The 25,238-nt window shown below is 34.6% G+C and overlaps 1 protein-coding gene across 7 annotated transcripts; it reads left to right on the top strand.

The window, feature by feature from the left end:
* The first annotated feature begins 4,034 nt into the window (after window positions 1–4,034).
* LOC114406977 (protein FAR1-RELATED SEQUENCE 9-like) lies at window positions 4,035–9,847 on the top strand. Of its 7 annotated transcripts, none has more exons than XM_028369893.1 (6): window positions 4,035–4,203; window positions 4,321–4,452; window positions 4,557–4,668; window positions 4,779–4,858; window positions 5,660–7,212; window positions 9,275–9,847. In XM_028369893.1, exons 5-6 carry the CDS (start codon window positions 5,734–5,736, stop codon window positions 9,440–9,442), a joined length of 1,647 nt encoding a protein of 548 aa, XP_028225694.1. In that variant the 5' UTR covers window positions 4,035–4,203; window positions 4,321–4,452; window positions 4,557–4,668; window positions 4,779–4,858; window positions 5,660–5,733; the 3' UTR covers window positions 9,443–9,847. The 7 variants fall into 7 exon arrangements, 6 of the variants coding, with proteins under 6 accessions (XP_028225694.1, XP_028225682.1, XP_028225689.1 ...); XM_028369881.1 differs by having other exon boundaries at window positions 4,277–4,452; XM_028369888.1 differs by having other exon boundaries at window positions 4,273–4,452.
* Window positions 9,848–25,238: the final 15,391 nt, after the last annotated feature.

Below are 25,238 nucleotides of genomic sequence, written 5' to 3'. Positions count from 1 at the left end.
GTTTTATATTACTTGCGCGACTCGGTACACTTTCCGATTAGGTTTTCTGAAGAGCGAACAAAGTTTTTGGCGTCGTTGCCGGGGAACTTCTTTCCATTTAGAAAGTATACTTCAATTTGTAGACATTTATTCATTATTTTTTGATTGATTTTGTGAATAGTTAGTTAGAATTACGCTATCTTGATTTGGTTAATTGCTGGTCATTTTAGTGTTTCTTGTATGCGAGGCAACTCTTCTGCAGGTGATTTAGTTCCATTAGATTTGGAGATAGAGGCTACTTGCAGGAGAAACAACGCCGAGAGAAGGAGAAAATTTTTGCAGGAAAGGACAACACAACCAAGTTTGGAGAAAGCTCAATCATCTGAATCATCTTCAGTCTTTCCAGAGTTAAGAGAATCTGAAGTAGGTGCATCTGAAGTTCTAATTATGGCTGAAGATCAACCACGAAAGGTTACTCTTGAAGATTATTCTAGCTCAACCGTGCCGTAATTCTTCACAAGCATTGCACGGCTGGAAGTTAAAGCTTACAACATCACTTATCCTCATTCCTTGATTTAGCTGATTCAAGGAAATTTGTTTCATGGATTGCCAAATGAAGACCCTTATGCACACTTGGCTACTTATATTGAGATTTGCAACACAGTGAAGATTGTCGGTGTGCCAGAAGATGCAGTGAGACTCAGTTTATTTTCATTTTCCTTGGCTGGAGAAGCTAAGAGGTGGTTGCACTCTTTTAAGGGAAACAATTTAAAGACTTGGGAGAAGGTTGTAGAGAAGTTTTTGAAGAAGTATTTTCCTGAGTCCAAGACAGCTGAAGGCAAGGCCGCTATCTCTTCATTCCATCAATTCCCAGATGAATCCCTGAGTGAAGTGCTTGAGAGATTCCGTAGTTTGCTGTAGAAAACACCAACTCATGGATTCTCTGAGCCAATTCAACTTAACATTTTTATAGATGGGTTGAGGCCATAGTCCAAGCAATTATTGGATTCTTCTGCTGGAGGGAAAATTAAATTGAAGACCCCTGAAGAAGCTATGGAGTTGATAGAAAATATGGCTTCTAGTGATCATGCTATTTTGCGTGATCGGGCTCATGTGCCTACAAAGAGAAGTTTGCTGGAGCTTTCCTCACAAGATGCACTGTTGGCACAGAATAAGCTGCTAGCTAAGCAGCTAGAATCATTGACGGAGACACTTAGTAAGTTGCCAACCCAATTGCAAGTGACTTAACCCTCACATTCAACAACTCTGTAGGTTGGAGGATGTAGCATATATGGAAGAGCTCATGAATCTAGTTGCTGTATATCTCATGATGAAGCTGCAAAGGAGGTGAATTATACGGGGAATCAGCACCGACCAGGATTTAATGCTAGAGGATTAGTAGGTTACCAGCAAGGTTCCAATTTTAATCAGAATCAAGGGCAGTGGAGGTCTCATCCTGGAAACCAATTCAATAAAGACCAAGGAGGATCATCCAACAGGCCTCAAAATCAAGCGCCTAGCCTTTATGATAGAACAACCAAGTTGGAAGAGACTTTTGCTCAGTTCTTGCAGGTTGCTATGTCCAATCACAAGAGCACAGAGTCTACTATCAAGAACCTGGAAATTCAAGTAGGACAGTTGTCTAAGCAGATAGCCGATAATTCTTCTAGAAGCTTTGGGGCTAATACTGAGAACAATCCTAAAGAATAATGCAAAGCTATCATGACCCGAGGCAAGAAGGTAATCATGGTGGAAGATGAAAAGGGGAATAGTGATGAGCAAGAGCTACTAGCTAAAGAAGAAGAAAATCAGTTGAGAGAGAAAAAAATAAATGATGAAGAGAAAGAAGAAAAAAATGAAGAAAAGAAAGAAAAAGGGGAAGAAAAGAAAACAAAGAATGAGTTGGCCAGAGAAAATAAGAAAGAGGTTGTCTCATGCTTTGGGAAGGAAGCACCATATCCTCTGGTGTCGTCCAAGAAAGATAAGGAACGACACTTGGCTCGTTTCCTTGACATCTTCAAGAAATTGGAGATAACTATCCCCTTTGGAGAAGCCTTACTTGCACTCGTGACCTCGGCACAACGACTTAGGCCATACTTCTAGAGTTATCAAGTGGTAGTCAAAACAAACTATCCCATCAAACAAATTTTGAGAAAGCCCGAACTCGCAGAAAGAATGATAGCCTGGTCCTATGAACTTTCAAAGTTCAACATTCACTACGAACCACACGGCCCCATGAAGACACAATTCATGGTTGACTTTCTGGCAGAATTCGCTAGAACGACACAACCACCCATGCTGGTGGATCATTTTTGTTGATGATGCGTCTAACGTAAAAGGAAATGGGGCAAGGATTATCCTCGAAGACCATAACAATATCACTCTAGAGCAAGCCCTTAACCTCAATTTCAGAGCCTCGAACAATCAGGTAGAGTAAGAGGCGCTCATTGTAGATCTGAAGCTAGCCAGAGAAGTTGGAGCCAAGTGGCTACGATGCTACAAAGACTCGTAGCTTGTCCAAGGATAGTTTGCCATCACATACTAGACCAAGGAAACAATGCTGCTCAAGTATTATCACGTAGCGAAGTCTCTAATCGACAATTTTGAATGTTTCAAAATGTATTACATCCTTAGGGAAAACAACACCTGAGCGGACCTACTCTCTAAGCTGGTCAGCACCAAGAAGGCCAAACACCTCAAGACCATCATCTAGGAGACGCTCCAAACTCCCACCATAGATGTTGAGGAAATTATGACTAGAGAAGAGGAGGAACCAAACTGGATGACCCTATACAAAAACTTCATAATACAGATGGTCCTACCAATGAATGAGGACGAAGCCTGACACCTTAGACGGAAGGCCAGCTACTACGTTATCCTTAATGGCGAGCTATTCAAAAGAGGGTTGACAACACCCCTACTCAAATGCCTAAACAGCCAACAGGCAGACTACGTAATAAGAGAACTTCACGAAGGGATTTGTGGACTCCACACCGGAGGGTGCTCCCTAGCCACCAAAATGATGTGAGCAGGCTACTATTGGCCAACACTTAGGGCATACACCCTTGACTTCCCCAGGACATGTAGGCGATGTCAATAGTTTGCAGACGTGCCACACACTACTCCTAACAACCTTCACAGTCTGATCTCCCCTTGGCCCTTTGCCATGTGCGGAATGGACACACTGAGACCGTTGCCAAAAGCCTTATGAGCTGTCAAATAGTTACTAGTCGACATCGACTACTTCACCAAGTGGATAGAAGCAAGACCACTTCAGGACATTACGACCAACGAGGTGGAAAAATTCACCTAGAAGCACCTCATTTGTAGTTACGACCTCCCATACGCCATTGTCACCGACAACGACACCCAATTCAAAGCTCAGACTTTTGAAGACTTCCTCACAAGACTAGGCATCAAGCACCTAGTCACCTCTGTCGAACATCCTCAGACTAATGGATAGACAGCTAATAGAGTCATCTTCATGGCCCTACGAACTAGACTCGACAAGTCTATAGGCTTATGGAAAAAAGAACTCTACAACATACTATGGGTATACCACTGCACACCCTAGACAGCTACCAACAAAACTCCTTACTCACTCACATATGGCACAAACACCATGATCCTTGTAGAAGTCGGAAACCGTCGATAATGAGACTACTATTTCAACAATAGTAGAAAGAAGAGAATATAAGAATAGAACTTGAAACTATCAAAGAAATTTGTGAAATAACGAGGATTAAGGAAGAGCCTGTCAAACTTCAAGCAGTTAGAATATACAATACAAATGTTCAACCACGAGCCTTTCAACCCGACGATCTCGTATGACGAGTCCGAGAGAAATTTACAAATTTTATCTGAATCATTTATCCATTATTAAGCTTAAAAAGTTAGGCATAAAATTTGAAAAAAATAAAAAAGTAGAAAAAAATTTATAATAAAAAAGTTGAAAAAATATGTTAAATTAATTTATTAAGGATAAAATTTAAAAAAAAAATTAAAAAATATAATTAAGCCTAATTTAGAGTGATAGTAACCATGTATTTGTGCACAGCAAAGAGAGATCGGAAAGAGAGCGTGGCCTTATCATATCATAATTGGTGAGCAGCCGAGATCTGTTGCCGGTGCATCGAGGAAAGTTTAGAGTTTGAACTCTGTTTATCCAATGCACAAAGCGTAGATCTCTGTGATATAATGGATTACAGGAAAATCAAAGACGAGGTGAGTGTTTTTTCGCATATTTCTTCAATTAATAGTACGATTTTGATGCATTGTTGTTGTAGGATGAAGTTAGGGATGTGGGCGTTGAGGACGTTGGAAAATCATTTTTGCTGTCAGGTACCGGTATCGCTATCGCTCCTCCGGGCTGGATAATGGATAGTTGTGTTGTACCGTTTCGTATCTCTTCCGGTCCCAGATAACGATTTGACTTCCGAGGGAGAAACCAAAATTGACAGCCACAGGGAGAAAGTAAGTAAAGTGGAAGCGCAAGTATGAAAACAATTCACATATAATAAGTGAAATACTTACTTGTTTGATTTCTTAATTATTATCCCTGTTGCCTGTTGGTATAGGTCAGTTGTTACACTTGCATTGACTGTTCTTACTAGTTCGCAAGGCATTCTAATCGTTTGGTCCAAGAGAGCTGGCAATTATGAGTATAGAGTCACTACTGCTAACTTTATGGTGAGGATATATCACATCCTCATATCCTATACGCTCATTCTGTTATTTCTACTTTTATTATCTTCCATAACTTCAAACCGAAACCTGCTTTATTTCTCTTTTGGTTATAGGTGGAGACTTTAAAATGTGCTATATCCCTTGTGGCCTTGGGAAGAATATGGAAAAAAGACGGTGTCAATGAGGACAACAGGTGAAGCCATTTTTTGTTTTGTTTAGATTTCTTAAATACTACTATGTCCGCAATAATGAGGAGCTGCAAGTCAGGGAATATATTAACATTTTAACAGTGCATTTTTAATTATGGTTGTGAACATCTTTAATCAGATCTTTTTGATATTTTTGGAACTGGACTAATTTGACTGTTAGTTGCATTTGTAAACTCTTGGGCTTCCTTATTCCCTGAAGAAATAACCTGTGTATGGCTAATTCATAGGAAGAAAGTAGTTGTTTACTTTGTGAATCTGATTGAAAATTTAATACTTCATCATATACTAGTAAGCACAGTTGCACTTGGTAATCAAAACATTTGGTTATATGGTCCTACAAGGTAACTTTTAAAACCAAAAACTGTCTTGATGGGATTTTGAACTGTATACCCCATGAATACTCCACCACTATATTTTGATATTTTAATTTTGAAAAACAGACAAACATTCCTTTTATATGGTGTTTATTTTATGTGTGTTGGGGGGAGGGTCTGAACAGTGTTCTTTTGGTGGAGAGGAGTTCACAAGGCTAGAACCTATATTGTTAATTGTGTTGAGTAGGCCAATGGGTTCATGTAATTTTCCTGGTGGTATTTATGTATTTGCAACTTCATCTTTTTTATTGAAGCTTTATTTTTTTTCCCTTGTTGGTGTTTTTTTAATCTGGGTTTACAACAACTCACGCACATTGCTCAACCAATTGAGCTAGACCCCCTTGTCGGTGTTTTATATAGAATGAATTTATATAACTTGATAACTTGATGTGTACTGTTCCTTGGACATAGGTTGACTACAATCTTTGATGAAGTTATAGTGTATCCTATTCCACCAGCACTTTACCTTGTCCCCTACAGCACAAATGAGTATCACTAGACAGTGTCCCCTTGGTGGTGGGGGTCATCACGTATTGGACTACTTGAAGCATATGCAGGCAGAGAATCCTGCTTTCTTTTATGCAGTCCAGGATGTCAATAATCTCGCGTGTGGGAATATATTTTGGGCTGATGCAACATCTAGAACAAACTACTCTTATTTTGGAGATGCTGTTATATTGGACACAACCTACAAGACTAACCGATGCCGGGTTCCATTTACCTCTTTCAATGGGTTGAATCATCATGGGCAACCTGTGTTATTTGGTTGTGCATTGATTTTCAATGAATCTGAGTCGTCATTTATATGGCTATTCAGGACTTGGCTTCATGCCATGTCTGGCCGCCACCCTGTCTCTATTACAACAGATTTGGACCCTTTCATACAAGTTACTGTTGCCCAAGTTCTCCCTTCAACTCGCCATCGGTTTTGTGAATGGAGCATATTCAGAGAAACCCGAGGCAAACTGGCTCATTTATGTCAGTCATATCCTGCTTTTGAAACTGAATTCAAGAAATGCGTTCATGAAAGTGAGACTATTGATGAGTTTGAGTCTTATTGGCACTCACTCTTGGAAAGATTCTACGTCATGGACAATGAGTGGCTTCAGTCAATATACAACTCACGACAACATTGGGTTCCTGTGTACTTGCGGGAGACTTTCTTTGGAGAGATATCTTTGAATGAGGGAAATGAATATTTGATTTCTTTCTTTGATGGATATGTGAATTCATCCACCACTCTACAGGTATTGGTTAGACAATACGAGAAAGCCGTGTCAAGTTGGCACGAAAAAGAATTAAAAGCAGATTATGACACTACTAATAGTAGTCCAGTTTTAAAAACACCATCTCCTATGGAAAAACAAGCTGCGAGTCTTTACACGAGAAAGATATTCATGAAATTCCAAGAGGAGTTAGTAGAGACTCTTGCAAATCCTGCTATAAAAATTGATGATTCAGGAACAATCACTACATATCGAGTTGCCAAATTTGGGGAAAACCAAAAATCTCATGTTGTGACTTTTAATTCTTTTGAGATGAAAGCTAGTTGCAGCTGTCAGATGTTTGAATTTTCAGGAATTATTTGTAGGCATATACTGTCAGTCTTCAGAGCTAAAAATGTTCTCACTCTTCCATCTCAGTATGTGTTGACACGCTGGACAAGGAATGCTAAAACCGGTACATTGTTAGATGAACATGCATCTGAATTGCCAAGTACTTCTCGTGAATCTGTACCAGTTTGTTATAACAATTTACGACAAGAAGCAATCAAATATGTTGAAGAAGGTGCAAAATCAATCCAAATCTATCATGTTGCCATGAGAGCTCTGAAAGAAGCTGCTAAGAAGGTTTGCACCATAAAAAATCAGAGTTCTGGAACAGCAGAGGGAGCTACAGCAACCAATGGAAGCAGGGGTGAATTGCTTGTAGCAGATGAAGATGTTCCAAGCAATCAATCTGTGGTTAGTTTCTTTGAACTTAAGATTTTTTCCTTAGATGATAAAGCCATTAGGTTCTCACTAGAACAATTATGTACACAAAGTCTTTCCCTGGCAAATTCTACAATGAGCTGCATCCAAGGAACTATACTATTACTGTACATGTTTTTGTGTTGAAGCAAAAAAAAAATGTACAAAAGGAAGGGGAAGGGGGCAGTTTCCCCCCCTTGTACAACCTCCAAGCTGGCACTTGGAGATCATGCTTGTTGTTTTCTAGGTAATGCTTTTCAATGTGGTAAGTAAATAACATTTATGTTTGATCTTCTACAAAGTGCTACCATCAACTTTAAACTTGTCTCAATTAATCCTTAAACTTTACATAATATACCAATGAGGAATAATAGCAATGTATTCTCCTTGGGTTTTTGTGGGCTGCAATGTTAACGCTATGATAATTGAATGTTGGGGAATCTTATAGACCGGTATTTATTGCTGATCGTTGGGATGGGAAGGGATAACATCTTGTGCAATTTGATTGGCTTTTTGTTTGGCACTGTTATGCAAATTTGTATATGGGTTAGGGTACCCCTTGTACCTTGTTTTTTAATATAATCTCTTTTTATTGGCTGATAAAAAAAAACTAGCAATGTATTCTCTAATACTTTCTTCTTAAGACTCTCTCATATTAGTTGAACTTCATGTGAGTTCTACTAGTTTGGGGATGTGAGCTGTATTTAGTGGGGCCAACATGAATACTACCTTATAAAGAGTGTGTTGGAAAGATAATGTTAGTTTGTTGCTAGTATTTCTCATGTGCCAGTAAATCCTTTTGTTTTTTATAGCATCCTTTAACTCATTACAGAGGTGTGCTTACCATGTGAACACTTGAGGACATGTCAAAAGACTATCCATCCATATCATCAAATCCTCACAATCCATTTTTTTTCTGCTTTATTTGTTTATTTAATAAATGTTCATAAATTAGAAAAACAAAATTATCTTTTTAAACAAAAACTTAAGTAAATTGTGAAATCTAATATATTTGTTGAAAACTGGGAAGATTGATTTAGGAAGAGGTAAAAACCACTTTGATGAACAAATCTCTAGAATGGGTGGGTTTGCACATTTTGGTTGGGGAGCTCTGCTTTGGTGTGCATGCAGTTGTAGACAGGTTGCATCTTGATTTTAACCTATGTTCTGCCTGGTGACAGTGGGTGGTGGTGATTGCGAGTGCTGGGTTTAGGATTAATGCATTATAGATTTCTTTGTCTCATTTATTTTTGTTCAAGATTTTTGTGGTGCATGGTTACTGTTTGGGTGATGACGGGGTTTGATGTTGTGGCATGGTGGTTGGACTCCATGCCACTTACTATTTTTTAAATTGTTGATGATTTAAAAACCTCGTAAATTATATTTTAAAACAAAAATAAATAAATAATTGGGCAAAAAGATTATTCACAAATGAATGGATTAGATGTCACGTAGCTCTTCCCTTGTTGAGTTAAATGGTAGCTAAACAGAAGGGTCTATTGTAATATTTTTTTAAGTTAATAGATTGGGACAAATTTAACGTTGGGTGATGCCATTTTGCAAAAGGGTAAAGTCTAAGAGGCTGATTGTAATTTTCCCTTGAAAAATATGTGCTATTTATACTATTTTATGTGAAGAATCTGTATTGCATATGTTTTGGTCATAACATGCTTGTTTGTCTGTGATGGACTTCTTCGACTTGACTGGTGATCTTTTTTCTCAACTCCTCTTAGTAATTTAACAAGTTTAATTTGTTTAGCCTGTAAGTTTAAATTGAACCTCTTGAAATTGAGGCTGTTTATATGGACTTGGATCTGACATTGTCTTGATGCCACCTTATATTTGCGCTCATCTTGCTAAGCTTTTAACATTATGCTATAAATTTATGTTTCTTTTTTACTAATTATTTTATAGAATTATGACACAAAGTTTGTGTATTTGCATTTGCATAAGTGTACACATTAGAGTAAGAACTGACAACATCTTATATGTGGCCTGTATTTTTGTTAATAGACGTGGTATTATAAAAAAATTCCTTTTGGATCCTATGCAACAGGCGGAGAAGCAAAAGAAAATAGGAGAGTTGACTGCTGAGTTAGAGGCCACAAATCAACGATGTGAAGTTTATAGAGCAAACTTGCTGGCTGTGCTAAAGGATATGGAAGAACAGAAGTTAAAGCTATCAGTAAAGGTTCAAAATGCAAGACTTAGTTTGAAAGAGTGATTCCCTGATTGCAAAGGGTTTTAATGCATGCCTGTCTTGCCATTTTGATTCCTCTTAGGGTATGTTAATAACCTTTGCGTAGTTTATCGTGGTCCGTGTCTGCAATCTGATTGAATATTTGAATTTCTCGATAAGTTATTAATTTTATTATTAATTTCTGTGCTATAAACATTCATTGAGCCACCCCACCCCTGTCCTCCAGCACTGCTGTGCGCCTACACCTCCGTCCAGATCCAGCACATACTCCCTTGCACCACCGTGTCATCAGCACCCCCCGGGATCCTGTAGTTACGGGTTTTGTTGTTGCTGTCAATGGATTTGAGATGGTGATTGGGATTTGAGCCAACAATAAAAATATGATTCCGTTGTTGTACAATGAAATTATTTTTTCGTTGTTTTTTTTCATCCCCCTTTTAATCCTGCTCAATAGAATTATGTTTTCTTGGAAAGAGTATTTTTGAAATAAAATAAAAAAGTAGTCCGTATAGGTAGTTTAAATAGCAGTATTGGTAGTGCCAATATTAATTTCCTAAATTAAATAGGCTTAGTAGCTTTTGAGTTAGATTGACCTTTTTTTTTTGCCTCGAATCAAGAAGCCTTAGGGGTTGTTATTGGTACCTATCATCATTCAAAATTTCAAATTTACCCTCACCCACAATACATAACAGAATCATCTTCTGTTGCATTAGGGGATGCAAAAATGGTTCAACGAAATCCTGATTCCGTTTTATAGTATACAACTGAATCTTGATTTTGATGTTTTTTAACCCTCCTTACACAATGGAATCATGATTATGTTGTGCATCATGTTTTATGAAAAAACTATATAACAAAATCATGATTTCATTGTGAGCTTCATTCAGACATAACATATTCGTATTTTTGTTGTGTATTTTTTGTTTTAAAAAATAAATAACGAAAATAAGATTTTATTGTGCATCTCGACAAAGAATACAATGAAATCGTATTTTTGCTATTTTTTTACGATTTTTATTAATTATAAATGAAATATATATTTTTTAAAGTAATCAAATTAATTGTGATATAATTTATCATTTTTAATAGTACTCAATGTTTTTTAAAAATAAATTAAATTAATTGGATACATATTATTATTTATAAACGTAATCAAATCATTAAAGAGTAATTTAAGTCATCACTAATTTAAATGTATATAAAAGGTAATTTATGTAACAATTAATTTGATTACGGTTAAAAACATAATGTTTGTCATCATTAACATAATTTGTATCAAAATTAATTAAACACTAATGGATCAAATAACACTAAACCCTTAATAGTCAAGTACCCATAAACCCTAATTTTTAAAGTAACACTAAACCCTAATTTGTCAAATAACACCAAACTCTAACTAGTCAAGTAACCTTAAACCCTAATTAGTCAAGTACACATAAATCATAATTAGTCAAATACCCCTAAGCCCTAATTTGTCAAGTAACCTTAAACCCTAATTTGTCAAATACTCATAAACCCTAATTTATCAAATACCCCTAAACCCAAATTGGTCAAGTAACCCTAAACCCAAATTGGTCAAGTAACACTAAATCCTAATTAGTCAAGTACCCATAAACCCTAATTAGTCAAGTACCCATAAACCATAATTTGTCAAGTAACCCTAAGCTATAATTTGTCAAGTAACCCTAAACCCTAATTAATCAATTTGTCAAATAACCACAAACCCTATTTGATCAAGTAACACAAAACACTAATCAATCAAGTACTCATAAACCCTAATTCGTCAAATACCCCTAAACCCAAATTTGTGAGGTAACCATAAACTTTGATTTGTCAAATACTCCTAAACCCTAATGTCGCAACGTGGGCCACGACGAGACAACGAACTAAAATTTTAGATAAATTGTTTCCCAAAAAAAGGAAAACTTGGGGACTCCCCACCAATATTTATTTAAGAAAAATGTTAGGAAAAAAAAAGAAATGGTTTACGATTTGAGAAAAAAGGATTCAGGAGTCATTTACGTACGGAGAAGGTGTTAGCATCCCATACGTCCGTCATGAAGATGACGACCTTTAATCGAGTGTGCTAAAAATAAAATGAATTTTTAATTGTTATCTTCCCTTGAGAACATGAATTATGTTTGTTATATTTTTGTTTATTTAGGGGAAAAAGAAAGAAATATTTTTATAAAAAAGAAGAAATTTTATGTTTTTTTTAGTTTTTTAGGTCACAAGGTGTTTGCTGTTGCTCCTACGTATGTTGAGTAATCGAGTGTGCTACAGATAAAATGAATTTTTAATTATTATCTTCCCTTGAGAACATAAATTATGTTTGTTATATTTTTGTTTATTTAGGGGGAAAAGAAAGCAATATTTTTAGAAAATAGAAGAAATTTTATGTTTTTTTTTAGTTTTTTAGGTCAACAAGGTGTTTGCTGTTGCTCCTACGTATGCTGAGATGCAATGAGAAAATGAGACTTACGTAGTTTTTTTTATAGAAAAAGAGCTTGTGTGTCGAGTTAATTATTTTATTATTATTATTATTATTATTATTATTATTATTATTATTATTATTATTTTGGAAAGATTTTGATTTTGTGGTAAACTTTGTGAATTCAAGCAAGTCGAAGACCAAGCATGACATTCACAAAATTTACTCACACTTTATTGAAACACTGCCAAGCAAGTCAGAGACCCATCATGGAGTCTGTGAAACGTGAAAAAGGAGAATTAAGTGTTCATTTATGTGAGAATTTTACTCCTTTTAGAAAAGACTTTAGTTTTGGGGTAGATTTTATAAAATCAAGCAAGTCGGAGACCCAACATGGAGTAAAAAGAGCATAAGCGTGTACTAAAGAATGCTAATGCGGATTTTCAAAAATAAATAAATAATTGAAGTAGTGCTAGGAAATCAAATAAATAAAATGAGAATAAAGATGAATAGAATAGAAGTGGAAAGTAAACTTAGTAATTAAGAATGCAGGATTGAAACATGGGGAAAAAGATGAATAACGAGATATTTACAATACATTATTAATTAAACAAACTAACTAGGCAATGGTAAAAAGAAAAATACATTGAAGGATAAAATAAACGATATAGACAATAAAGAAATAAAATAAAATAAATAGCTATCCACTAATATTTATAATTATTTTTACTTTCTTTTTATGTCAAAGCCAAAGGGTTAACTTAAACTTAGTCAACACTGATGGGATGTTGACATGGCGGGTTTAATCACCCTCCTAAGTGACAAGGGTGCATATATAAAGGAGGGGAGGGGGGGGGGGTAAAACCATCAACATTTATTTTATTCCAGACTTCACAAAAATAACGCACTAAGCCCAACATTGAAGAAGGTGCATGTGTTAAAAAAGTGAATGTAGATAGTGGTTTTCATTTTATTTCAGACTTTAATAAGGGGCAGGGCCAACAGAAAATGGAGGTGTATATATAAAAAATGAGTTGTAAAAAGTAATATTCTTCTTGTTTTTATGGTTATGGTTGGAATTGGGTCAGGCAACCAGACCCAACCACAATTAGGCAACAGGGTTGGAAAAACCCTATGTGCCTCAACCCTAAAACATCGCAGAAAAGGTGGAAACCACCACAGAGGGTGGCACGCCTCCACGAATGGTGGCACACCTCCTCGGCACCACTGGTGCAGGGCCAACGGTGCAAGGCAGCCATAGGGATGGCAGAGGCAATGAAAACTTAAAACGAAATGCAACAACAAAAGGAAAATATTGATTCAATCCACGGAAACCTCGCTAACAGCCAAAGTGCCCACTGACGGGAATGGACAGAATGAAGTAGTAGATCAAGAAAAGAAAGAAAGAATGGGGAAGAGAGGAAAGGGAGAGGAAAACGTGAGAGGGTGAGGGAATGAGAGATTACTTGGTGACCCCTATCTCTTCTTTGACGGCGTCTTCAAATGGCGTGACATAATTGGTCCATTTTCTTCCTCAGGATCCGTGCGCCCTCTATGTCATTAATGCAAAGACTTTCCTCTTTTATGCATTGTGTTCCTTCCTCTTGACCAAATGGGCTCTCCTCGAGAGCCCAATAGGTCACATAGTCTGTCTTTTTTATTTATTTTTTTCGTTTTCTACTATTTTTTTTGTTTTTTTCTCTCTTTTTTATTTTTTATTATTATATTTTTTTATGTTTTCTCCTTTTCTATTTTTTTGGACCCAGACATAATTAGGGTCTAACAACTGCATCTCTTTACTTATCTTTTAATGAATGTAAAAGATAAGTAAAGACAAAGACACTAATTATGTTTGGATGATTCCTCGAAAGCTCACAACATGAGAATGAAGAATATTTTGAAAAAAAAAAGAATTTGGTGTACCAACAAAATAAAGAACTTGAGTTCAACGACAAGACAAGGAAACGAGTCTCATGAAACAAAAAGCATAGGACTTTAAGTTCTATGAAACATAAAGACAAAGGACATTGAGTCTTATGAAAACATAAAGTAGAGAACATTGAGTCCTATAAAAACATAAAGACAGAGAATGTTGATTCCTACGAAACATAGAGACAGAGGATGTTGATTCTTATGAAAACATAAAGATAGAGGACGTTGAGTCCTATGAAAATATAAAGTATAGGACGTTGAGTCCTACGAAACCATAAAGTTAGAAGACGTTAAGTCCTATGAAAACATAAAGACCGAGGACGTTGAATCCAACAAAACATAAAGATAGGGGACTTTGAGGTCTACGAAACCATAAAGGCAGAGGAAGTTAAGTATTATGAAAACATAAAGACAGGATGTTGAGTCCTATTAAACATAAAGACAGAGGACATTAAGTACTATGAAAACATAAAGACAAAGGACATTGAGTACTATGAAAACATAAAGACAGAGGACGTAGAGTCCTATGAAAACATAAAGACGGAGGATGTTGAGTCCTATGAAACATAAAGAGAGAGGACGTTGATTCTTATGAAAATATAAAGACAAAGGACGTTGAGTCCTACAAAAACATAAAGACAACAGATGTTGACTCCTATGAAACTAAAAAGACAAAGGATATTGAGTCCTATGAAACTAAGAGACAAAGGACGTTGAGTCCTGTAAAACATAAATGAGAGAACGTTGAGTCCTATGAAACTAAAAAAAAAAAGGACGTTGAGTCCCGTGAAACATAAAGGTGAGGACATTGAGTCCTATGAAACTAAAAACAAAGGATGTTGAGTCCTCTAAAACATAAAGGCAAGGATGCTGAGTCCTATGAAACTAAAAAGCAAGGGACGTTAAGTCCTGTGAAACATAAAGGCAAGGACTTTGAGTCCTATGAAACTAAAAAGGAAAGGATGTTGAGTCCCGTGAAACATAAAGACGAGGACGTTGAGTCCTATGAATCTAAAAAGCAAAGGAGATTGAGTCTTGTGAATCATAAAGGTGAGGATGTTGAGTCATATGAAACTAAAAGCTAAGGACGTTGAGTCCTATGAAACATGAAGGCGAGGACATTGAGTCCTATGAAATTAAAATGCAAAGGACGTTGAGTCCTGCGAAACATAAAGGCGAGAAGGTTGAGTCCTATGAGACATGCCAATAGGTACTAGTACCTAAGGGCTCAACCTTATAAGAAAGCAAAAGGTTGACTCTTTAAAAGGGATACTCATCCCAAACTCGAAAGATATAACTTGGATTTTGCAAACTAGCATGTAAAGAGAAATCTATGAACTTATAGGTTGATATGAAGTATATGAGTTTTGGAATGCATTATGATGAATGAAAATATGCATGCAAACTACGGCCTTAAATGCAGTAAGTGTAGGCATTGTACCCATCAATGCAATGCTAAAGGTTTTCAATCATGAAAGTTGTGCAATGCTCATGAAATTCTTTCTCTCTTATTATACATTGTTTTTTGTTGTTGTGCAAAACACATATTGATTGCCTCTTTCTAAAGGATGTGATAATTCGTGCAACCTCATCCTATCTTTTGCGAATATCTTGATAGGACTCCCTTAGAGTGTATGTTTTGTTTCATTTAATCACTTGACAATTTTGGGTGACGACAATGGAGCCATTTGACATGTAATCAATCAACTAAAATATTGATCCTAGGGTCATCCCTTCGTTTTTTGTTTAAATACTTCGATTATTCTCCATAACAAGGAAATATAAGGCTTTCGGACTGATCGCGTGCACCATTGAAAGATGGCAATAGATTGTTACACTTTGGTATATGACCAAGTGAAACTTTTCTGATCCACATGGGCTTTATTGGGCTTGTAACATGGTCAGGGGCTAAGAGGGCTATGAAAGGAAGGATCAGAAAGGCTCAAAGAGTATTTAAGGGTTATATTGAGCAAGAACCTTGAGAGCCTTGCTTGTACTTTTATTCATTTCAACTTTTTAGGTTGGGCTCTACTTCATTTTTCTTATACATTAATCATCATTGCACTTTTATGCATTCCTTGTAAAATTTGGAGGTCTTTGTCTCCTTTTTCTTTTCTCGCCTTTGGCGGATTTACTTTTTGTTTTTTTTCATTGTTGCTGACCCTAGAGCTTAGTGATTCCTACTTAGGGTTTTCGCTTTTTTTTAAAAGAAAAAATTATACTTTGGCTCGAAGGGGGTGGCAAAGGATAAATTAGTGTTTAGGATAAAGAAACACAATATTGTGTCATTTCAAGTCCTAACTAAAGACTCTTATAGTTTGAATTTTGGGATAGAACTTCTAATAAACATGCTCCTGATTGTTTTCTTTTATTATTTCTTTTTTTTTTTCATATATGTATACCCTAACTTTTTCCTAGACTGCCCTTTTCGGGTTTTCAACCTACTGGGTGAGGACCTTTTATCTGCCTTTAGGTTTGTTTGAAGCTCGTACATGGTGCCTGTCGTTGCCCTAGTGTAGGGTTCAGAGGTATCTGTTGCTATCGTTTTTGACATCTTTGTAGCAAGAAGAAATGAAAGAAACCGTGTAGATTCTGGAAAAAGAATTTTCAAGGACGAGAAATATTTAAAGAATTTTCAATTGACAAATTAAGTCAAATGACTCTTACTCTTTAGAAAATTTTTAAGAAAGACAAAACTTTTAGGAAAGTTAAAATGAGGTCGCATGAATGTTTGTACTTATTATTTATTGATTTGAAACATAATCAATCAAATGCTTATTCAATTTTACTTGTTGCTTACGGCACCACCACCAAACATGTAGAACATGCCATTTCTGATTGGCCAGATTTGGAGATCAACTTTAGCGCACAGAAGTTCGATAATTGTGCAATGCAAATGACAACATTTCGTGCTAGTCTCTGTATGTCACTATTATCTTTTGAATGATCTTCTTGATATTCTAATTGACGACCTCAATTGCATCATTCATCTTGGGCCAATAAGGTGTCGAATCATGGTGTTGGATCTTGAAATCCTCACAAAACTCTTTCATCACCTTGTTCATGCTCATCATTGCTGCCATCATAATTGTCATCTGCCCCTTCATGGCCTCCATATCGACCTTCATCTGCTCTTGTCACTCATTAGCTCTGTCTTGGCATGTGTCTGGTATAGGTGCCATAAAGCACGATCTTTCTTTCTTAGCACATTGATTTCTTTTTTATTTAAAGGAAATAATGTAATGAACAATGTGTAACAATGCAACAAAACAAATATGCATGAATTCATGTAAAAGATAAGTTTCTAAAGTATTGCGAGTTTTACACAGAAAGTTCAGTAGAACATAGGGTTGAATTAACTCAAATTTTCATTAAAACAATATCACATCATGTGAAGGTCAAAATACAATTGAAAATAAAACACAGACACATCTACAGTTCTTAATTATGTAAGTCATTAGCTCTATTTGCTGTCCCAAGTTTCACAAGTTGGCTACTTCCAAACTTTTGACCTTGACTTGGTAAAACCTTTTTCTTAAAAAACTGCACTTAGTTTGACCCCTTTTTTCAAAGAATGCAAATTTTGATCATCAATACTTTGACAATCTATATCAGGTATGATGAATGAGCAGGACATACTTATGCGATTCATGATAGATGTATTTATGAGATCGACACAAGATGCCCAAAAGACCCCCTTTTCATGCTATCAATGCATTATATACCATGTTCACATGATTTTCGATCATTTTCAGGAAAACAGACTATGTAACCCCAACATGGTTTGTTTATGGCTATCACCATGGTACCCAACGCATGTAACCAAGAACGCGGTGTGAACTTTTGCGCTTCAGTGTGAGTTTTCGGTAATGCAAAAGAAAATGCAATGCATCAACAACTATATGACAAAATCATGCATGAGTGAACATAACATGTGAAATGATGACAACATAATGTATGTAATTGTTTGAACAAAAAAAAGGCTAAATGAATATGCATGGAAATACAATGACTTATGCAAATGCGATGCATGAATATGATAAATGATGAATGCAGAAATGATATGTCTATCATGATGCCATGAAGAGATGCATGATGCGATCAAGGAAACAAGACAAGGTGAGTCTGCTCTGTGTCCTAATTTAGGAACCTACTGGAAAAGGTCTAAAAGTCCATTATCCAGTGACAACTTCCAAGGGTACTTTCACGTAACCTCACTGGACTCTAGAGATATCATTCTCTTAGGTAACAACACTACGTCGATAGGGACTACCAGCGGCAATGCATCACCAAAAAAGTTTAACTCTAGCTGATGCTTCACTATCATCAAACGAGTCGGAGACCCAACATGACCACAGATCGACCTCCACTCCCTATGACTCACACAGACCCAGTTATAAAGCCCAATATCTCAAAGTGTGTGCAAAAAAAGATAGGTGTTGTGTGTGAACGAAGTAGCCTATGAATTACCCAACCCCTCCTGCGAAACAACCAGAAAATTCTTAGGCAGTTACAACAAGTATAGGGTTACTTGACTATGTAGGGTTTAGGGGTATTTCAAAAATTAGGGGTTTAGGGTTACTTGACAAATTAGGGTTACTAGAAAAATTTGGGTTTATGTGTATTTGACTAATTAGGGTTTAAGTGTACTTGACTAAATAGGGTGTTGTGTTACTTAACTAATTAGAGATTATTGTTATTTGACAAATTACACTTTAGGGTTACTTTGCTAGTTATGGTTTAGGGGTATTTGACAGATTAGGGTTTAAGGCTACTTGACTGATTGGATTTTAATGGGTATTTGACAAATAAGGGTTTAGGGTTTCTTTACAAATAAGCTTTTAGGGGTATTTGACTAATGAGAGTTTATGGGTAGTTGAGTAATTAGGGTTTATTGTTACTTGACCAATTATGGTTTATGGGTATTTGAAAAATTAAGCTTTAGTGTTACTTGACCAATTAGGGTTTAGGATTATGAGACAATTTAGAGTTACTTGATTGATCACTGTTTAAGGGTATTTGAAAATTTGGGATTCATAGGTTACTTGACAAATTGGGGTTTATGGGTGTTTATCTAATTAGGGTTATGAATACTTGACTAATTAGGGTTTAGTTTTACTTGACCAATAATTAGGGGTTATGGGTTCTTGAGTAAATAAGGTTTTGGGGTATTTGACAAATTATGATTTAGGGTTACTTGACAAAGTAGCAAATATGGGTATTTGACTAATTAATGTTCAAGGGTACTTGACTAATTAGGGTTACTTGACTAAGTAGAGTTTAGGGGTATTTCAAAAATTAGGGGTTTAGGGTTACTTGACAAATTGGGGTTTATGTGTATTTGACTAATTAGGGTTTAAGTGTACTTGACTAAATAGGGCGTTGTGTTACTTAACTAATTAGAGATTATGGTTATTTGACAAATTACACTTTAGGGTTACTTTGCTAGTTATGGTTTAGGGGTATTTGATAGATTAGGGTTTAAGGCTACTTGACTGATTGGGTTTTAATGAGTATTTTGACAAATAAGGGTTTAGGGTTTCTTCACAAATAAGCTTTTAGGGGTATTTGTCTAATGAGGGTTTATGGGTAGTTGAGTAATTAGGGTTTAGTGTTACTTGACCAATTAGGGTTTAGGGTTATTTGACTAATTAGGGTTTATGGGTATTTGAAAAATTAAGCTTTAGTGTTACTTGACCAATTATGCTTTAGGATTATGAGACAAATTAGAGTTACTTGATTGATCACTGTTTATGGGTATTTGAAAATTTGGGATTCATAGGTTACTTGACATATTGGACTTTATGGGTGTTTATAATTAGGGTTTAGTTTTACTTGACCAATTATGGTTTAGGGTTGTTTTACAAATTAGGGTTTATGGTTACATGACTAATTAGGGTTTAATTGTATTTGACAAATCAGAGTTTAGGTTTACTTGACTAGTTGGGGTTTAAGTGTATTTTACAAATTAGGGTTTATGGGTATTTCACTAATTAGGGTTATGGGTACTTGACTAATTAGGGTATACTGTTTGTTGACCAATTAGGGTTTATGACTATTTTAAAAGCTTAGGGTTTACGAATACTTCACCAATTAGGGTTTATGGGTATTTGACAACTTAGTGTTTAGGGTTTAGGGGTATTTGACAAATGAGGGTTTAGTGTTACTTGACCAATTAGGGTATAGGGTTATTTGAAAAATTAAGCTCACAGGACTAATTATGGTTTAGGGTTATTTGTGTGGTTTTGATAACAGGTACATCACTTGGCTTTGATAACACATGAATGAAATTTGTGTGGTTTTGTATTGTTGATTCTGGAAACTAATCAAGGAACTCTATTTGAAGAATAAGTAGGCACCAATAAAATTAAAGGAAAAGAAAAGGAGAAGGGAATAACCAACATAGTACTCAATTATTAAAGGGAAAGGAAACTGGTTTAAATTAAAATTGATGTGAAACAAATGTAGTTTGCAGAGGTTTATAGTATATGGTAATTGTACAACCTTTTTTTTAGCTTCCCTTCTTAAAACAAGAAGCTTCTCTAATTAACTTTTGTGAAAGCTCCTTTTGCGCTTTCTTCACTAAAAATTTACTATTATTTTCCAGGGTCTTTTTAGAATTATTTTTGGTTCAACTTCTGATTGTTGTGTGTCTCTAACTTATAGGTTAGAAGTAAATATAAAGCATACTCTCTGATCATAATCAACATCAATTGACAGACACTCAATTTCTTTTTTGTTGCTATCTTTATTGCAATGAAGAAAATGCTTTGTTTTATTTGATTGGTTCCTATTTTAACTGACTGCACATTTTTGGTAACTTGACAGTCGGTGCCTTTGTGATGTCGTGTCATTTTGATTTATTAATTTACCTATAAACTTAACTTTCTCATTTGAATATTTTTACAATGTTCACAATTCTTTAGCAGTTTTCTACTTACACACTAATCTGTTACTACTTAATGGCGTGTATATTTATTTTTTTGGATTCTATGACGTTCAAATCATAGAAAAAGAAAGTCACAAATATCAATAATGTGTTCGACATAATTTAAAAAAAATGCAGAACATGGGTACTTAACCATAGTTGCAAGGGTTCAAACCATAGTTTTTTTGATTTTGTGTTTCTATTTTGAGGTGTTATTCCATGGAACTGGTGCACGATATTATTTTTCTTGCCTTCTTTGATGTTCAAACCATAGAAAAAGAGAGTCACAAATAACATTAAAGTGTTCAACATAATTTTAAAAACATGCAGAACATGGGTACTTAACCATAGTTGCAAGGGTTCAAATCATAGTTTTTTTATTTATTTTGTGCTTCTATTTTGAGGTGTTATTCCATGGAACTGGCGCATGATAAAATAATTTTTGGATTCTATGATGTTCAAATCATAGAAAAGTGAGTCAAAAATATCATTAATGTGTTCACTATAATTTTTAAAAAATGCAGAACATGGGTACTTAACCATAGTTGCAAGGGTTCAAATCATAATTTTTTTTTTATTTTGTGCTTCTATTTTGAAGTGTTATTCCATGGAACTAGTGCACGATATAATTTTTTTAGATTCTTTGACGTTCAATCCATAGAAAAAGCGAGTCACGAATATCATTAATGTGTTCAACATATTTTTTAAAAAAATGCAGAACAAGGATACTTAACCATAGTTGCAAGGGTTCATTTCATAGTTTTTTTGATTTTGTACTTCTATTTTGAGGTGTTATTCCATGGAACTGGTGCACGATATAATTTTTTTTGGATTCTTTGATGTTCAAACAATAGAAAAAGTGAGTCACAAATATCATTAATCCTTTAGACATAATTCTAAAAAAATGCAGAACAAGGGTACTTAACTATAGTTGCAAGGGTTCAAATCCTATTTTTTTTGATTTTGTGCTTCTATTTTGCGGTGTTATTCCATGGAACTGCTGCACGATATAATTTTTTTTGGATTCTTTGACGTTCACACCATAGCAAAAGTGAGTCACAAATATCATTAATGTGTTCGACATAATTTTAAAAAAATACAGAACATGAGTACTTAACCATAGTTGCAGGAGTTCAAATTTTAGTTTTTTTTTTTATTTTGTGCTTCTATTTTGAGGTGTTATTCCATGAAACTGGTGCACAATATAATTTTTCTTGCCTTCTTTAACGTTCAACCCAAAGAAAAAGCGAGTCACGAATATCATTAATGTGTTCAACATAATTTTAAAAAAATGCAGAACATGGATACTTAACCATAGTTGCAAGGGTTCATATCATAGTTTTTTTGATTTTGTGCTTCTATTTTGAGGTTTTATTCCATGGAACTGCTGCATGATATAATTTTTTTTGGATTCTTTGATGTTCACACCATAGAAAAAGTGAGTCACAAATATCATTAATGTGTTCGACATAATTTTAAAAAAATACAGGACGTGGGTACTTAACCATAGTTGCAGTAGTTCAAATTTTAGTTTTTTTTTATTTATATTTTGTGCTTGTATTTTGAGGTGTTATTCCATGAAACTGGTGCACGATATAATTTTTCTTGCATTCTTTGACGTTCAAACCAAAGAAAAAGCGAGTCACAAATATCATTAATGTGTTGAACATAATTTTAAAAAAATGCAGAACAAAGGTACTTAACCATAGTTGCAAGGGTTCAAATCATAGTTTTTTTGATTTTGTGCTTTTATTTTGAGGTGTTATTCCATGGAATTGGTGCACGATATAATTTTTTTTGGATTTTTTGACGTTCAAACCATAAAAAAAGTGAGTCACAAATATCATTAATCCTTTAGACATAATTTTAAAAAAATGGAGAACAAGGATACTTAACCATAGTTGCAAGGGTTCAAATCATAATTTTTTTGATTTTGTGCTTCTATTTTGAGGTGTTATTCCATGGAAATGCTGCACGATATAATTTTTTTTGGATTCTTTGACGTTCACACCATAGAAAAAGTGAGTCACAAATATCATTAATGTGTTCGACATAATTTTAAAAAGATACAGAACGTGGGTACTTAACCATAGTTGCAAGAGTTCAAATTTTCGTTTTTTTCTATTTTGTGCTTATATTTTGAGGTGTTATTCCATGAAACTAGTGCATGATATAATTTTTCTTGCCTTCTTTGACGTTCAAACCAAAGAAAAAGCGAGTCACGAATATCATTAATGTGTTCAACATAATTTTAAAAAAATGCAGAACATGGATACTTAACCATAGTTGCAAGGGTTCAAATTATAGTTTTTTTGATTTTGTGTTTCTATTTTGAGGTATTATTCCATGGAACTGGTGCACGATATAATTTTTTTTGGATTCTCTGACGTTCAAAGCATAGAAAAAGTAAGTCACAAATATCATTAATCCTTTAGAAATAATTTAAAAAAAATGCAGAACAAGGGTACTTAACCATAGTTGCAATGGTTCAAATCATAATTTTTTTGATTTTGTGCTTCTATTTTGAGGTGTTATTCCATGGAACTGCTGCACAATATAAATTTTTTTGGATTCTTTGATGTTCACAGCATTGAAAAAGTGAGTCACAAATATCATTAATGTGTTCGACATAATTTTAAAAAAATACAGAACATGGGTACTTAACCATAGTTGCAGGAGTTCAAATTTTAGTTTTTTTTATTTTGTGCTTCTATTTTGAGGTGTTATTCCATGAAACTGGTGCACAATATAATTTTTCTTTCCTTCTTTGACGTTCAAACCAAAGAAAAAGAGAGTCACGAATATCATTAATGTGTTCAACATAGTCTTAAAAAAATGCAGAACATGGGTACTTAACCATAGTTGCAAGGGTTCAAATCATAGTTTTTTTTTTTATTTTGTGTTTTTATTTTGAGTTGTTATTCAAAGGAACAGGTGCTCGATATAATTTTTTTGGATTGTATGATGATCAAACCATAGAAAAAGCGAGTCACAAATATCATTAATGTATTCGACATAATTTTTAAAAAATGCAGAACATGGGTATTTAACCATAGTTGCAAGGGTTCAAATCATAGTTTTTTTAGATTTTTTGCTTCTATTTTGAGGTGTTATTCCATGGAACTGCTGGACAATATAATTTTTTTTGGATTCTTTGACGTTCAAACCATAGAAAAAGCGAGTCATAAATATCATTAATCCTTTAGACATAATTTTAAAAAAATGCAGAACCAGGGTACTTAACCATAGGTGCAAGGGTTCAAGTCATAGTTTTTCAATTGTGTTTCTATTTTGAGGTGTTATTCCATGGAACTGATGTACGATATAATTTTTTTTGGATTGTTTGATGTTCAAACCATGGAAAAAGAGAGTCATAAATATCATTAATGTGTTCAACATAATTTTAAAAAAATGAAAAACATAGGTACTTAACCATAGTTGCAAGGGTTCAAATCAGTTTTTTTTTTATTTTGTGCTTTTATTTTGTGTTATTCCATGGAACTGGTGCATGATATAATTTTTTTTGGATTCTTTGACGTTCAAACCATATAAAAAGTGAGTCACAAATATCATTAATCCTTTAGACATAATTTTTTAAAAAATGGAGAACAAGGGTACTTAACCATAGTTGCAAGGATTCAAATCATAATTTTTTTGATTTTGTGCTTCTATTTTGAGGTGTTATTCCATGGAACTGCAGAACGATACAATTTTTTTTGGATTCTTTGACATTCACACCATAGAAAAAGCGAGTCACAAATATCATTAATGTATTCGACATAATTTAAAAAAAATGAAGAACATGGGTACTTAACCATAGTTGCAAGGGTTCAAATCATAGTTTTTTACATTTTGTGCTTCTATTTTGAGGTGTTATTTCATGGAACTGGTGCACGATATAATTTTTCTTGCTTTCTTTGACGTTCAAACCATTGAAAAAGCGAGTCACAAATATCATTAATGTCTTCAACATAATTTTAAAAAAATGCAGAACATGGGTACTTAACCATAGTTACAAGAGTTCAAATCATAGTTTTTTAGATTTTGTGCTTCAATTTTGAGGTGTTATTCCATGAAACTGCTGTACGATATTTTTTTTTTGGATTCTTTGACGTTCAAACCATAGAAAATGAGAGTCACAAATATCCTTAATGTGTTCAACATAATTTAAAAAAAAATGCAGAACTTGGGTACTTAACCATAGTTGCAAGGGTTTAAATTATAGTTTTTTTGATTTTGTGCTTCTATTTTGAGGTGTTATTCCATGGAATTGATGCACGATATAATTTTTTTTTGGATTCTTTGACGTTCAAACCATAAAAAAAGTGAGTCACAAATATCGTTAATCCTTTAGACATAATTTAAAAAAAATGCAGAACAAGGGTACTTAACCATAGTTGTAAGGATTTAAATGATAGTTTTTTTGATTTTGTGCTCCTTTTTTGATGTGTTATTCCGTGGAACTGCTGCACGATATAATTTTTTTTGAATTCTTTGACGTTCAAACCATAGAAAAAGCGAATAACAAA

The sequence above is a fragment of the Glycine soja genome, chromosome 1 (genome assembly GCF_004193775.1).
Source record: "Glycine soja cultivar W05 chromosome 1, ASM419377v2, whole genome shotgun sequence".
NCBI classification, from domain to species: Eukaryota; Viridiplantae; Streptophyta; class Magnoliopsida; order Fabales; family Fabaceae; genus Glycine; species Glycine soja.
Note: the sequence above shows the minus strand (reverse complement) of the source record. Positions and strands in the feature narration are given on the sequence as shown.